Genomic DNA, 16,264 nt, shown 5'->3' with positions numbered 1-16,264 from the left:
CCTTTCTCGCCTGAAGGCTCTCCTCAGCACAAGTGCTTCTTCATCCACCACATCTCGCACGAATGGGCATGCCATTGTCAGAGCAGAAAGGAACACACAATTTTGGGCCTTCATATAGGCTAGTGGCCACACCTGGTGCTGGGGGGTGGGCAAAAGAGCGATGCCTTATAACGATGAATTTTGTACTGATTGCTGGGAAAATAAAAAAAAAACTTAGAAAGATGCCACCGTCCTGTGTGCTCACAATAAGAGCTCATATGTCATGGCTCACTTGACTTTACGAGAATATACCTAATTTTTATTTTGAGCTGTGTCATCTCTTGGAGCTGGGGGAGGAAAGAAAAATAATGATTAATACATTTGTTACAGTTAACATACAGTGTACATTGAAGGCATATCTCACCTCCCTTCAAGTTTTTTTATTTCAAGGTCCAGTTTCCTAATTGTCCTCTTTTTTATTTCGGACTCCAGTGTCAAGATTTTCCATCTCTTTTTCTTCTTGTACTGAACATGTCTGTCTGTTTATTAGGCGCTACGATGGTTTGCCAACCGAGTGTTTGTCCAACAATGCTGTTCTTTGAGCTTAAAGCCTTGTTAGTGCTTCTATTTTTGAGAAATCTAACGAGAAATGAACCATATATGCGTCAGCATGCAAGAATGTCGCAGCAGAGCCTAAGTGTGTAAGCCTTTTTATTAATACGCACTGATTATGCATCAGGCTGGGTTTCTACCGACCGTAATAGCACATGGGTCCTCGTAACATATCATAATTTAAGATCCTTGCCTCAATGCGCGACCATTTATATAAGATAATATGTTTTAAAATTCCCGGGGGAAGGTGTCCACGGAGGTCCTGGAAGGCCGCGCCTAGCCTTCTGTAAATTAACCAGTATCAGTTTTCACTCTTCCCCCAGCTCCCACTGCCACTCGTATCTTCTCCTATGTATGGGTTAGAGATACCTCCGATAGGAAAAAATAAAACTAGAATATCTCTTTCCCAATCTTGTTATACATAGCTACGCCATGACCTTCCTGGATCAGAGAATGGTCTCCTAGCTTCTCCCAGTGTCGTCTCCATCACTTTGCTTTCAGCTTCTGCAATGGCACCTGGGCAGGTTCCAATTCACCGCTTATCACATTTTGAGATTCGGTACTGCAATTAGCGCAAGCCCTCAGTATGAACAAAAGACATGAATACCAGATCTCTTAGAATCATTATTTAGCCTTTGATGGAGTAAACCTCACTTTGTGATCACAATCCGTGTTTGTCCGTGGCTTGGCTAGCGTGGTGTGGCTCTTAACATAACAAACCTAATGTCAAGGCCAATGACAACTGCCAAGGACAATAGTTAAACTCAATATGTTCAGACAGTCTCAATATTGATCAATAATGAAATGTGGTGAGATACATGTAAGATGGCGTTAGACGAACGATACTCCTATGACTACAGCCGGTGCGTAGTCTAGTCATTGGGAGTAGGTACACTTTCCATAATTCTCAGATCTGCATTGACCCCAGGGGATCCCCTTCTCAGAGATCCATTAACTACAAGACTTCTCGCCGCTGTGGATCTCCTAGCATTCTCTCAAATAAGGCCATCCTGCTTTCCGTGTAAGGTCTAGTCCTTTTGGGACCCTCAATACAGAGTCTCTCTGCTGTACAGATTATGTCTTTTCAAGCTGCAACTATGGACCGCAATAGAGGTAAGCATCGCCAATTTCGTGTTAAACAGGCGACGCCATATGCTGGGATACGGAATATATGCTTTGTCTCCTTCGTGTAAATTGCTTGTTTAGTTTTCTTCTAGGTTACATACCACCTATTTGCCAACGTTCCCCGAACAGTATAAGTGTTGTCTTGTATTTTGGGCAAATCTTCTAGAAATCCATGTCCGTTGCCCCATGTATCCTATGGTTCGCCTAGGCATCCTAATGCATTTAGAACACCGGTCTTGTGATATATCATAAACTCATGCAACCGCCTACACACAACTAAGCTCATGCGAGCACCACAGCATGCAGCACACAGGCACTACAGCACGCACACACAACACACGACATCTCAACTCCTACACACGATTTCTCAACCACTACTACAGTAATAAGGTGCACTCTATCCACGTGAAATACTTTTTAGCTGGGTACTTTATGTGCCTGATCTAATTATACAGTAAACATCATTTCTATATACAAGATTAGTGCATATGTGCATTATACAGTGTTTGCCTTGTGGAGTTTAGCGTTTACAACACATTAGTCACTCAGTGAGTTACTTCAGTGGTATTTCAATTATAAATATTAAACCGTTTCATACATTACAGTACAACGCATTTTGTGAGTGGATTGTAATCTAAATATATTTGAGTTTTATTCGTGTTTCAGCGAGCGGGCTGAGTAGAGTAATGATAGTGTAGCGACACTGTACGGCGTTCAGGGTCCCTGCTGACCTACTGTCCCATCGCCGATTCTGTCTCTTTGCTTTATCACTGTGGCGGTGTTGCCTTTCTTCTTAATTATATCTTTTACCTCCTCGTATGCCTCCATGAGGATTTGTGCTTCCGACGGGGAAAAGTACGCGGCTCTAGTTGCCATGGTAAATCAGTTAATCTGTGATCTGTGGCGGGGTCTATTTGAGTGAGCCGTGAGCGCGCACCTATCCAGGATTGGTTTCACCTGGCTTAATGAATCCGTGTCTGCTCATCCTGGCTTGGTCTTTGTGCAACCAATTAAGCCTGGACGCACATGTTTTGGCTTCATTGAGCTCAGCGGAGTCATTTATCCCGGATGTCTTAATTCTACTTTTGTGCAACAGGCCCCTGGTCCATATTATGGCAAGAAAAGCTCAAATAAGCAAAAAGAAACAACCCATTATTACTTTAAGACATGGTCATTCAATCCTGAAAATGTCAAGAACTTTGAGGGCTTCTTCCAGTGCAGTCACAAAAACCATCAAGTGCTATGATGAAACTGGCTCTCATGAGGACCGCCACAGGAAAGGAAGACCCAGAGTTACCTCTGCTGCAGAGGTTCATTTCATTAGAGTTACCAGCCTCAGAAATTGCATCCCCAAGAAACACTTCAGAGTTCAAGTAACAGACACATCCACTGTTGAATAGAGACTGCGTGAATCAGGTCTTCATTGTCAAATTTCTGCAAAGAACCACTACTAAAGGACACCAATAAGAATAGACTTTCCTTGGGCCAAGAAACACAAGCAATGGACATTAGACCAGTTTAAATCTGTTCTTTGGTCTGATAAGCCCAAATTTTAGATTTTTGGTTCTAACCGCCGTGCCTTTGAGAGACAATAGGTGAACGGAGGATCACCGCATGTGTGGTTCCCACCTAGAAGGGGGGGGGGGCGGGGGGGGGGGGGGTACTTTGCTGGTGACGTGGTCAGATTTATTTAGAATTCAAGGCAAACTTAACCAGCATGGCTACCACAGCATTCTGCAGCGATACACCATCACATCTGGTTTGCGCTTAGTGGGGAAATAACTTGACCAAGGAGAGTGATTGAGTGCTGCATTAGATGACCTGGCCTTCACAATCACCCAACCTAAACCCAATTGAGATGGTTTGGGATGAGATGAGAGGGAAGGAAAAGCATATATGGAAACTCCACCAAGACTGTCAGAAAAACATTCCTCATGAAGCTGGTTGAGAGAATGCCAAGAGTGTGCAAAGCTGTCAAAAGGTGGCTACTTTGAAGAACCTCAAATTAACACTTTTGTCTACTACATAATTCCATGTGTTATTTCGTAGTCGTCTTACCTATTACTCTACAGTGTAGAAAATAGTAAAAAAAGAAACCCTTGAATGAGTAAGTGTTCAACCTTGACTGGTACTATCTATGCCCTTTGGCCTAGTGATTAAAGAATTTCAAACAAATTTTAAAGTGTAAAAACATCAAACAGAAACTTCTACAAATTCATCTAAATCGGGATCCTCTAGAATAAAACATTAAAAAGCCTCAAACTTTTCAACTTCTCCTTTAGTAAATTAAGAAATAACAAAATACTGAGTCAAACTGCACAGGGTCCCATATTTCAGAAATACATGTGTTGTTATCAAAAAGGGCAGGGCACCCAAATGTAATGGATGATGTAAGTGATCCTCCTTCCTCCCTGGATCCCATTGGTCAGCTGAGGTCCCAGTGTTGGCTGAGATTGGTCAAGTCACAGCTACTCATCACCACTTCACCTCTGTCTACAGTCAAGCATTTGCCCGAGGAGGGATTCTTAAGGAGAGAACCCTGTGTGAACACACAAACAATAATGAGCAGAATATAAGGCTACTGTGCACTGCAAGTGACCACAACGCTCTGTTCTGCACTTGCCTTCTGAAAAGTGCAGCATGAACATAGCTAGTGTGTGTAACATGTGTATACTGTGAAGTTGTTAAAGCCCTTGTGTTGCATGACATACAAGCCTCAATCAGTAATTTGAGGAGAAAAGTGTTTCCACATACTGTATATGAAACAAACCCATGTACAAGACCTGCAGTAACACTTTCAGAGCAGTGCATTGATTAGAGTGTAAATGTGAAACGAACCAATAAAATATATATATTGACAGTTTACAACGTCATGTTACATACCGGTGTGAAATGCCACACTTGCTCGGGGGCCACTGTGGTTCCTTTGCCCTTCAGGCGGCAGAGCTTTATGGACACCAGCGCTGCCCCGGGGGTCGCATGTAGACACAGCTGCTTACCTATGTTGTGACGAAGCTCCTGGTGGGATGTGTACTCAAAATACTACACACAGAAATATTATGTTAAAAAAAACACGTGTGGCAATTATAAACGTGCACACGGCTCCGCATATTGTATATTTAAGCAATAAGGCCCGAGTGGGTGCGGTATATGGCCAATATACCACGGCTAAGGGCTGTTCTTCAGTACAACGCAAAACGGAGTGCCTGGATACAGTCCTTAGCCATGGTATTTTGGCCATATACCACAAACACCATAGATGCCTCATTGCTATTATAAAGTGGTTACCAACATAATTAGAGCAGTAAAAATAAATGATTTGTCATACCCGTGGTATATGGTCTGATACCACGGCTGTCAGCATTCAGTGCTCAAACCACCCAGTTTAGATCTAGATTAAAGTACCTGATTTCCTCCCATGTTGTGGCATGTGTATAAGATAACCGGTTTCCCACCCTTATTCTTTTCTCCCACATCCAGGCATGTCTTTGAGCCAGAGTTCTTGAGCTGATAAAATATAATTTTAGCAGAATATATACATTAAAAAAAAGTGGATGGGTATTTATAGACTGACAATCCAATTTCTAATGAAAGTTAAATAACATTACCGCTCCAAACATGACAGGGGTGAAGTCTGGAACATAGGCCTCTGGGTAAACGTTGTGCAAGTACCATGTAAAGTTTTTGCAGCTTAGCTTCTCTTTGAGTTTGAGGCGTTCAGAGATGTCACCATATGTGTTCTGAGTGAACAGGAAGAATAACATTAAAACAATGGTCATTTTTACATCATGTAAACAATAATGCAGGATACAGTACAATACCACTCTTTACAAAAGAGCCATGTGTAACTAACTGTGAGAACAGCACCTAGACCCCCAGTAGTGGCATGTGTAAAACATTGAGGGGACACTATACCCAACCTCTTTGGCTATGGTGGCAGCCTTCTTGTTCCTGCGGTAGAAGATCTGCTTGTAGTCCTCCATCCAGACCTCGGCTAGGCGCACCTGGTTGCGGGCAATCACTGACCTGCCGTTGGGGAAGGTGTGAGGGCTCTTACTGCGGAATATATGTCCCACCACTGAGCAGGGTATGATCTCCAGCTGGCCTCCACATTGCCACACCTACAAGAAGGACATTCCAGGTCAATGGAGTAGACAGAAAAGGGCATGGACTGAATGGTCGAGGCTCAAGCTTGGCACAACAGTGACTGAATAAAAGTATTCTAGGGAAGACAGGAAGTAACCATGAAGGGAATCAGAATACAGAAGAAAGCAGTGTCTGCTTTGACCAGCAGAGGGCATTAAAGTCTACATTAACCACCACCATCAGTCAGGCCAACATGATTGTTGATGTACTTCCTGCCCTTCCACATTCTGCATAACTTACCCTGAAGGACATCTCCACATTCTCACCTCCCCAGATCAACATCTTGTCGTCATAGGTCCCAATGTGCTCAAAGTAAGTCTTTGAAATAGAGAACAGACCACCTGCAAAGATAGGAGTCCTAGGAGTAGACAATATATTTATGTTCAGTATGACATCACTTCACGAGTGAGTGTGTGTGTGTATGTATAAAGTACCTGACAGGATAAGTTTCATTCTTGCGTTGCTTTTGGTCTTCCTCAGGGATCTGCTCCCACCCAAAGATAAGGCTCCAGTCAAAGTTTCCACGGTTACGGGCACGAGCTGTGGCGAGGGGTTTGGTGAACTTCATGTTGTTTTGGTCGATGATGACTATCTCAGGGCTGACCACAGCAGTGGGCTTCTCCACGATCCGAGCCAGGAGGGGTTCCAGCCAGCCATTGAAGCACTCGCCTAACCAGGGATGAAAATGAGACAAACAGGAATATCATATTCATATATTCCCTCACTAATAATCTTCAGTTTCTTTTAACTGACTAATGTAATGACAATTTCAAAATGTTACTGTTTTCCTCATTTAAAATCAGATCTAAGGGGCTTTGATGATGATGCTTAGGAGTAGTATAAAATAGTTGATCAGCTGTCAAGGGTAGAAAGTGACAGGAGCTTCTGGCAATGAGAGCACTTCCTGACCGGGTTTGTAGCTTATTAAGTTACTAAAATTGTATTCTAATTCTATGGTTTGCAGTGTCTGCTGGGACACACACAGTGGGAATCCAGGAAGGTGAGGATCTTTCCTTGAGCCGTCTGTGCCCCCAGTAGCCTGGCAGTGATTAACCCCTTCCTTTCCCGCTGTCGTAGCACACGCACAATCTTCAGCTGCAGGACATACTCATCCAGACGAGACTTCAGGTGATCTGAAAACCATTGCATGAGGATGGTAAAATACAGCTGGATTACATCTATCCACTGAGGTAGATATGTATTCTACTGAGAAAATTGTTACTGGGAGTTATTATATACTCTGGCATTGTTCTATTAATGTCACTGTAGAGAGGAAGAGAGCAGTAGGGGAATCCCTACTCCCGTTTGCAAATACATAAACATTTGATAATGGCAAAGTCTGAAAGGTCTGTGTGCCAGGAAAGTCTGTCACTTTCAGTCAGGTTTACAACACCTTCCATACCACACTTACCGTCTGTGCTAGCATCATCCACCAGTAATATCTCTGTGAGCATGGAGGCAGGAGCAGTGTGCAGGACGCTGTAAACTGTCCGCAGGAGGGTGGACCACGCCTCATTGTGGAACACGATGATCACACTGGTGGTGGGGAGAGGAGGGCAGCGCCGGAACCTTTGACCTGCACAACTGACAACAAAGACGCTATTCTCCAAGGGATCTGCTAGATAAGCTTCGATTGTACACAACCATACATAACCATCCATACAGTACATATCACTCCAAACTAGCTTCCCTTCAGTCCCCCTGTACTCACTCTGGGTGGCGTGTGTCATTTCCCAGGCTGCGGTGAAGGGAGATACGGTCGCTGGCAAATTGGTTGAAACAATTTTTGGTCAGCCCATCCTGCTTCTCTTTAATCTCTGCAGGGGTCATCCTGCCCATCACAAACGGTCGGCCGTAGGCTCCAGGGTCCTCTGAGTCCTGTAAGGGCCTCTCCAGGTGAGGTTGAAGCTCATCTATGCTGTAGAACCCAGGTGGACAGCGGGGATCAAAGGAGTTGGTCCCACGCTCTGAGGGAAGGGGCAGGGGGGCACCAATCTGGAAGCCCATATTTGACACAGCACCTCTGACCACACCCATCACCTGTGACTGTTTGTTCGACAGCTCTCGGAGCCAGGGTTCAGGGGAAGTCCCACCTCCCACGTCGTACTGCATGACGAGCAGTAGGACCAGGAAGAGGGAGCCCGCTAGAATGGCAAGCTTAAAGGGAAGGGTGTGACGGCGGGAGAATGAACGCATTGTGCCGGCGTACCAGAGAAAGACTGCAGGGCTGAAACAGGAGTGATAAAGACATGAGTCAGGTGATGACTCAATTGCCTTTGACTGTCCCGAGAAGTCCATTTATCACACCATCCAAACTACAACTAATAACATACTATTGTTAATTGAGGAGAAATTCTAACAGTTTACAGTAACTGGTATCTGTCAGAGTAATCAGTTCTACATTCTACAATAGCAAAAGGAAACAGTCATGGGACACCTCTGAGAAGCTTCATTGTGTGATATGTAAATACAGAGTGCCTGATAAAAGCTTTGTTCTCTATGAACAGACAAAGCTGTCGTATCCTCCCTTGTAGCACTTCCCTTCACACTTGTCTGAGTAACTATGGCTTTCTATTTGTTCACGTAAGGTAGAAAAAAAGTTGTGGGTAGAATAAAAATTGAAAGGAGATGTTAACTGGCTAATTTTGAATTTTACCAAACAGAGCCTTCAAAATACTGACTTCATGCTGAACTGGAGTATGTCAAGCATCTCTACATAACAGAGGATTAGACTACACAAATTCCTAATTTATTATAAACAGCTGGAACATATGTTTACTATGAGAGAAACAGCAAAAGGAAACTCATGCATGCCTGCCATAATATTGTGTGGTTATTGTGTGGTTTCCCAGTTTCACAATACTTAGGAGTATTGTGGAAAGGAAACAAAAACATGAAGCAGACAGATTTAACAGTCCCAATGTTAGAAACAAACAGCATTATGTTGTCACCTAGAGTCACATTTGTTTATTTTGCAAGCTATGCCACCCACAATTCTACATAAAGTAGGTTTTAATAGGACCATCGAGTTTAGTCTAATTTATGTTTTCATTTTCGCCATGGAAAATCTGGTATAGTATTGAAATAATGGTATGGTGACAACCCTTGTTTGAAGCCTCTTGGATTACCTTACAGACAAAGCCAGTGTGTCTAATAAGTCTGTAGGAAAAGAGACCAAAATGTCACATACACCAAGTTTGTATTGGAAACAAGATATTTTTATGGTCTATTTAGATTGTGACTTCTGAAGCCCTATAAAGAAACTGTCACAGCTATTGCCTGCTTTACTTACATGCATCATTTTGTCTAGTTTAGGCTGATGAAGTGTGACAAATTGGCCAATAGACCATAATGATAAAATTCACTCTACTTCATGAACTTCTCATTAAATCCTCTTTTGTGACAGCTGTTCCATCATCCCATTCACCTTTTGCAGCAGAACCCAGTTCTAGAAAACCTGATCTATAGGACCACATTACATATTCCACATATGAATGCATAAGAGCTTTAAAAACCCACCCTTGTCAGTCAACTACCCCATGTTAGGAATCATAAATGAGAGCATGGCATTTACCTTTTTAGCTGAAAACCAGACCACCCAGATGTAGCCTACTTCAAGTCCAAATTTCAGGAATCTAGCCACTTTTTCTTGTCTTTTATCTCTTCTTTGTAAAATTATTCAAAACTGCGACGTAGTTATCTATACTGACGCCACTTGGCATTGAGCGCAGCAGGTGCGTGCCATTACACTGATAACAACAACTGGTAACATGGGCTGCATTCAATATCTGCAACATTTGCTTATAAGCAACAGTTTACAAGAACAAAAACCTATCTATGTTTGTTTGTTTTACAAATGTGCGTGTGCTGGAAAATAACATTTTTTTCCATAGTTTAATTAAACTATTAGACTAATCCAAGTGGCTCTGGCCTAATCGTTTTTAATCAACCATTGTGTTTTCAATGGTTGAATCTAGGATAGTGGAATATTAATATGCACAGCCTTAACACATTATGTGTGTAATGGTCGTCATAAGGGAGAACTATTACTGCTATTATCTGCTCATTTATTTTATGCTTTTATTCTCAACAATATATATAGGTGACTAGGCCTACACATGATGTAGCCATATCATATCCATAGACTTGAGCAGTAGACCTGTAACATGATGGAATTTCTAGCACAGGGGTGAATTCAATGAGTGAAACTCTGAGGGTGTTCGATTAATCTAGCCCCGGCGCCCGTGTTTTGCATCGGCTGAAAGTTGATTGCATTCGATTTGGAACCGGGCTGCCTCCCATGCGTAAGCCAAGTGCCGCGTTCAATGCCCACGGCGAAATCGGCTCAAACACGTAATTAAGAACGTGTAGTAATTAGTCGGATCCTGTGTTTTCCCATGCAGAAGTGATTGCTTTCGATTACTGTTCGATTTGAGAAAGGCATTCCACCCTTGATGCTTTCGCCCGATGACGTGAAGGGCCTTTGCCTGGTGCCCCGCGGCACAGCATAATCGAATCCGCTCATTCAGAACATTGCAGATAAAAATTTAATAAACAAATCTGGTATGGTGCCTAATTCTACAAGACAGAAGATCATCTGTCAAAATGCATTTCTATCTGAACGTTTTGTAAAGTTGCACCTTTCTAAACAGAGCCCGGTTTCTTCACAGGCTGATGTCTGGAACGCCATCTGATTGGTGGCGCTTGTTACCATGGTCCTGTGTAAAACAGAAGTTGTGATTTATTTACAGAGGCCCTTGCTTGCTTGCCTTTCCCACGTTTTCCTGCTATCCTAAACAGCGTCAGACTGTTGCTGGAGACGGTAGCGTTACTAAATGGCTTTCTTCGGGATAACGAATTTGGGCTATCAAAACCCCATCGGAGACAATATGTTAGTGAGTCCAAGATTGTCTGCTTCTCCCCGTGGTGAGTGCTTTGCTAACGTTAGCTAGTTACTGTAACGTTATGTGTTCATTTGTTTACACTGACTTAACGTTACTTGCTAATTACCTACGTTAACTTAGCTAAATGGTCAGTCATTAAAACAAGCAGAATAAGTATGTATGTTAAATGTCATAACTTTGCTTTATCTGTGCTGACATGGATAATCATTCGAAGGTACAAGTGGTCATGCCGGAACAACCTGCCTTTGCTTTTATAGATGAGGTGGATTCAAGGAGCTGGGCTAAACAGTCAGGACTGCCCTCTATCCAAGTCCAGAGGGGACCCCCAAAATGCACTGATACCGGCAGTATCTACAACCAGCCTTCTCCCTTCAGCCCAGACATACACCAAGGGAGCCAGGGGCGATACAGAGAGATGCTCAAACGGGTTCAGATACCAAGATGTAAGTTAGCTGTGAGTACTCTTAAGTATTTACCACTTCATGTACAGGTGGTAGGCCTTAGCTGTTCAACATTTCAGTTTGAATGAAATAAACTGATCGAAAATATAAACGCAACATGTAAAGTGTTGTTTTCATGAGCTGAAATAAAAGATCACAGAAATGTTCCATACGCACAAAAAGCTTATTTCTCTCTTTATATCCCTGTTAGTGAGCATTTCTCCTTTGCCAAGATAATCCATCCACCTGACAGGTGTGGCATATCAAGAAGCTGATTAAACAGCATGTTTATTACACAGGTGCGCCTGGTGCTGGGGACAATAGAAGGCCACTACAAAATGTGCAGTTTTGTCACACAACACAATGCCACAGATGTCTCAAGTTTTGAGGGAGCGTGCAATTGATATTGCCAGAGCTGTTGTCAGAGAATTTAATGTTAATTTCTCTACCATAAGCCGCATCCAATGTGGTTTTAGAAAATTTGGCAGTACATCCAACTGGCCTCAGAACCGCAGACCACATGTATAGCGTCTTGTGGGCGAGCGGTTTGCTGATGTCAACATTGTGAACAGAGTACCATATGGTGGCAGTGGGGTTATGGTATGGGCAGGCATAAGCTATGGACAACAAACACAATTGCAATTTATCGATGGCAATTTGAATGCACAAAAATACAGTGATGAGATCTTGAGGCCCATTTTTTTTTTAAAGGTATCTGTGACCAACAGATGCATATCTATATTCCCAGTCATGTGAAATCCATAGATTAGGGCCTAATACATTTATTTAAATTGACTGATTTCCTCATATGAACTGTAAAATCAATGAAATTGTTGCATTTATATTTTTGTTCAGTATACATTTTACTAAACTGAAGGCAAGGGCACACCGTGGATCAACATTGAGTGACATGTAGTCACTCTTCCCTAGCCCCGAATCAGCTGTACTCAGTGCCCCTGACAGACAGCCAGCAGTGTGGATGGTGGATGTCTAATGGAGGCCAAGGAAAGATGCATGAACCCTGGACCCAAGTCAGACGATTCCCCCGCAAGAACAGTGAAATGACCAAGTGAGTGTCATGTCGGATTCTAACATTTGTTTCTTGAAGTCAGATGTGTCAGTGGCCTGCTCACCCTCTGCCTACTGTTTTTACTCAGGTTTGTGAAAGAGATGTCAATGACGGACCGAGAGTTCAGCTTATTCTGATTTCCACTCCTGCAGTAACACACACAATCCCATCCAAAGACCTCTGGGACCTTTACACTGTAAGGACTATTGTGGTTTAATAAACTGAGACATTTTCATCATAGCATGTTATTTATTTTTGTGAGCTACTGTATCAGGTTGTCAATTGACCTCTGCCGTTCAACTGGTAAAATTGAGCTGTTACCTCTCTCTAGAGGAATACAATTGTAATGCGCTTGAGGAAATAAGAGTATTTTGTTTCAATAATTAGTTATTGTCACTCAGTAAGGTCATTCATTCGACCTTGAGGATAGTCAGTTACTATCTCGGATCAGATACGATATTATGACTGAAAAGTGTCTAGCCAAATATTTGATACGGCATGCTTGTATATTTAGTAAAGCTTGTATTTTGCATACTTTCAGTACATTAACTAAATCAACAAAATGATAAATGTTTTCCTCATGTTATCTTTAACGTTTTTCTAAATAAGCTAACATTACAGTATCATTAATAACATATGAGGTCAAATGAATATCCAGATATCTTTGCCAGATATCACTTGCTTTCTGTCAGTACACTTTTGGCAGCATAACCAGTCATCCATCACATTTACCCCATTCCCACCCTAACTCCTCCCTCATCTTGTAGGCTCCTTCCCTGTGCTCTTGTACTGTATGCAGTGTGCTTTAACTTGCTAGTCCCTTTCCAATATGTGTGTGTAAACTCCTGGAGTTTCTATGTAAATGTAATGATCTGTGAGAGAGGCACTCTACCTGAGAAACAATGCTGTTTCTGATTACAGGGGCATTGAGTTAGTCAGTCAGCACTGTGCACACACACCAGTCTCAATTGCGGGCTTGAACAATTCAGAGGATGTGGCTGTAGCTGCCTGGCGTCTGTACATTGGGCACTGTAACTCCTTCATGATAGTGCATGGAGGGACAAAGATATGAATCCTCATGTATGAAATGTTTTGGGTATCTGGGACTGCTTGCTCTCATCTAATAATTTCATTGGTCAGTATCTTCCCAATGACAATCAGCCAATGGTAATCCTAGTTTTTACAACGGGTAAAGAAAGCCGCACACATTAACAGCAATCAACACCACATAAAACAGCCATTGTTTTTATTCAATTTTTTTCTTCAAGGGGAAATGTTATTTTGTCTGTCATAGTCCTAAACTCTTCTTGTCCTTCACCTCAGTAAAAACAGTGCCTTCTGAACTCCTTCAACACAGGGGTAGAAAACAAAAAGGGGTCCGGATTCATCAGGCTTGAGCAAAACACACTCAGTAGTTCTGGGACAACCCTCCTCCCCTCATCTGTGCCCTAAAAACATCCCAACAGTCAACAATTAACAACCACCCAACCCAAAGACAAGACAGCCCATAGAAATAGAATAGAACGTGCATCATCTTACTAGCCACGTCCATTCTATGTATTCTATTTTCTATGTTAATCACTCTCAATTAGGCACAACCTCAGTCATTTATTGACCCCAAGACCTTTACTGTTCCCCGGCGGTCCCACACGCTCAAGGCCAAACATCACTACACGGGAAGGGGCCAATAACATGAGGCTGCATTAGCTTGCTTTAGTACGAACATTATCAACTTTTAGTGTCCATAGTCAAGTGTGTTTTGAAAATGTTATGGGGAAGTCAAAATGATCTAAATAAAGTCAGTGTTGAGTCAATGCTAAGGTCAGTAAATTATTTCCATTAGCTTTCACAGGCTGTCTATCCTTCCCTCGATTTCTCTGCCTCTGAAACTCAGTTCCTCTTCCCAATGTATTCTCCAGTGGCTTGTTCAATTAAGGCAGAGTTCTAATACTGCTCACACTGCTGATTGTGTCCTGTCTCTCTGAGGGCCCTGAAGTCTGATAGGGATGGGATCAGTGCATAACCTGACTGAGCTTAGTCCTGCAGTAGTGTTTGCTCAATAAAAAGGTACAGTGTACAATCTGTATATCTGTGGAAAAGCGACATCTAATGAGTATGTGTGATCAAATCTAGGGCCAGTGTTTGAAATACTGTAGTTGGCTGCAGTTGATCAGTTGGTACCATTGAGCTTGAGCTTACGTCTGGCATTTTACAAGAAAGCGTTCTGCCCTTTGATCCTTATCATTGGAATGGAATCATCAGAATAAGCGTAATAATTCATCATAATAACAACAACCATAAGGTTAATACAAATTATGAATACAGAGGTGATAAAAAATACTCAACGTTAAAACAAACAGAATCAAAAACAGGATACCACAATCAGACATGCTTTAAAGCAGTTAAGTTAGGCAAAAAAGCAGTTTGTCGTATCATAAAAACCTCACAGTGAAAATAGTTATGCCCCTTCCAGATTACAAAGCACAGTATTCAGCCTAATATATATATTTATATATATATCTATTTACTTCCTTCTTTCTTTAGAAAATACTCGTTAGCAATTCAAACTTAGGCGGCTGTCCGGTACCACTGTATTTAATGCCCAGGCTTTCCCCTCTGGTTCTGGAACATCTTAGGCGGCTGTCCGGTACCACTGTATTTAATGCCCAGGCTTTCCCCTCTGGTTCTGGAAAATCTTTTTTCGTTTTGAGTCCTTTAATTTCCATTTGCAAAACAAATGGGAAGGGACACATTTGAAAGGGATGGAGCAGTTGACAGTATGCCTTTGCTGTATACAACTGTGCCTTGGGTGCTCGAACTGTTATAGCTGGACTGAGCCATGGTAGGGGGAACAAATTTGACAAGGGTTAAGGAGGAGGGGGGACCATCCTATTTCCTCTCATTTTGTTGAACCGACAGGTTGAACCCTCTCCCCCGGACTTGAAAAAGGCTACCAAGCCTCTATTTAATCTTAAATAACACATTTTAGAGATGGAGGCAGAGTAATCATATAGATGTCATCAATGATAAGCTGTACTGGACCTCTTTGCTGGCTGATTGATAAACAAAATTAAAGTTGTTACATATTTTGCCCATATTGATTAATAGCATTTGCCAGCACTGTACTAAAAAGACTGAGGGTACTGCCGTGCAACAGATTGAGTTGGTGATCATTGCAGACTTTTGCGAGAACATAACAGACATGTCTTGCCTTGTTTTTCGTAAATACTTTGTTCTTTGGTCAATATTTTCCTTCAATTTATACACATATTCATACACACAAATATGCATGTACATACACACTTATAAATGTGTAATAAACTGGATATCTGTGCACGTATGTATTCAGACTTTTTCATAAAGGAATTTTTGCACAAAACATCAAGATTAAAATAAATAAGTAACCCAGAAATAAAACATGAGTACCTGTTTCATAATTCTGCTGGGGAAAAATGATGGAAATAAAAAAATCACAGAAAATGATGTCAAATAAAAAGTAGCCTTATGTACAGCCTTTTTCTTTTTTTGACACAGGCTAAAGGCGTTGTTTTAAATAAACAGACTTTGCATCTTTAAAGTAGCCTGAGAGAAAGGCTAGACATGAGAAAAATACTTGTCCTTCCATGTGTGCGGGCGCCAAAACATGGCTGCCACATAAGTACACTTTCCTTCTCAACAAGTACACTTTCCTTCTCAACAAGAACACTTTCCTTCTCAAGTCCTGGAGTCTCAAAGTCTTTTCTCTTGGCTCGGGTTTCAAGTGATGGCGTCGCTAGTTGTTAGCCGCTAGCTCGCGGTGCGAGTCCTCCCTCAGTAGTCCTGCCGCGGGAATGGTCCCGGCTAGTGCTGCCACGGCTGCTAACTATTGGGCGGTCCATCATTCAGGAAGTAGGTCGTCATTTCCCCTTTGCCCTTGACTTTGACGACCCCACGGCACTCCAGAACATATCCTATATCTGAAAGCACCTGGTGGAGGTCCGTGGTAACCT

General features: G+C 42.2%; 3 protein-coding genes across 5 annotated transcripts in view; 1 reads left to right on the top strand and 2 right to left on the bottom strand.

The window, feature by feature from the left end:
• Positions 1-3,976: 3,976 nt before the first annotated feature.
• Positions 3,977-9,740, bottom strand: LOC111976438 (polypeptide N-acetylgalactosaminyltransferase 6-like). The gene is made up of 11 exons (XM_024005268.2): positions 9,437-9,740; positions 7,574-8,089; positions 7,274-7,446; positions 6,846-6,995; positions 6,297-6,531; positions 6,103-6,220; positions 5,637-5,837; positions 5,325-5,456; positions 5,122-5,223; positions 4,600-4,758; positions 3,977-4,255 (listed from the first exon to the last, which is right to left on the bottom strand). The coding sequence occupies exons 2-11, from the start codon at positions 8,056-8,058 to the stop codon at positions 4,142-4,144; spliced, it is 1,869 nt and encodes a 622-aa protein (XP_023861036.1). The 5' UTR covers positions 8,059-8,089; positions 9,437-9,740; the 3' UTR covers positions 3,977-4,141.
• A 412-nt stretch (positions 9,741-10,152) lies between these two features.
• LOC111976439 (sperm microtubule inner protein 11-like) lies at positions 10,153-15,728 on the top strand. The gene is made up of 4 exons (XM_024005269.2): positions 10,153-10,788; positions 11,024-11,209; positions 12,137-12,275; positions 12,364-15,728. Exons 1-4 carry the CDS (start codon positions 10,698-10,700, stop codon positions 12,410-12,412), a joined length of 465 nt encoding a protein of 154 aa, XP_023861037.1. The 5' UTR covers positions 10,153-10,697; the 3' UTR covers positions 12,413-15,728.
• Positions 13,505-16,264, bottom strand: part of LOC111976437 (adenylate cyclase type 6) — a 57,605-nt gene continuing 54,845 nt past the window's right edge. For all 3 annotated transcript variants that reach the window (XM_070447863.1, XM_070447865.1, XM_070447864.1), the window contains exon 23: positions 13,505-16,262. In XM_070447863.1, the coding sequence (XP_070303964.1) occupies positions 16,134-16,262 (129 nt within the window). In that variant the 3' untranslated portion in view covers positions 13,505-16,133. The remainder of the gene's footprint in view (positions 16,263-16,264) is intronic.

The sequence above is a fragment of the Salvelinus sp. IW2-2015 genome, linkage group LG17 (genome assembly GCF_002910315.2).
Source record: "Salvelinus sp. IW2-2015 linkage group LG17, ASM291031v2, whole genome shotgun sequence".
NCBI classification, from domain to species: domain Eukaryota; kingdom Metazoa; phylum Chordata; class Actinopteri; order Salmoniformes; family Salmonidae; genus Salvelinus; species Salvelinus sp. IW2-2015.
Note: the sequence above shows the minus strand (reverse complement) of the source record. Positions and strands in the feature narration are given on the sequence as shown.

Excerpts from the sequence above, each read along its gene's own strand:
- LOC111976438 (XM_024005268.2), bottom strand. The coding sequence starts at position 8,058 with ATGCGTTCATTCTCCCGCCGTCACACCCTTCCCTTTAAGCTTGCCATT. Across the intron at positions 6,996-7,273 it reads GGATGATGCTAGCACAGACG|ATCACCTGAAGTCTCGTCTG; the intron begins GTAAGTGTGGTA and ends AATGGTTTTCAG. Across the intron at positions 6,221-6,296 it reads AATGAAACTTATCCTGTCAG|GACTCCTATCTTTGCAGGTG; the intron begins GTACTTTATACA and ends GTCTACTCCTAG.
- LOC111976439 (XM_024005269.2), top strand. The coding sequence starts at position 10,698 with ATGGCTTTCTTCGGGATAACGAATTTGGGCTATCAAAACCCCATCGGA. Across the intron at positions 10,789-11,023 it reads ATTGTCTGCTTCTCCCCGTG|ATGAGGTGGATTCAAGGAGC; the intron begins GTGAGTGCTTTG and ends TTGCTTTTATAG. Across the intron at positions 12,276-12,363 it reads AAGAACAGTGAAATGACCAA|GTTTGTGAAAGAGATGTCAA; the intron begins GTGAGTGTCATG and ends GTTTTTACTCAG.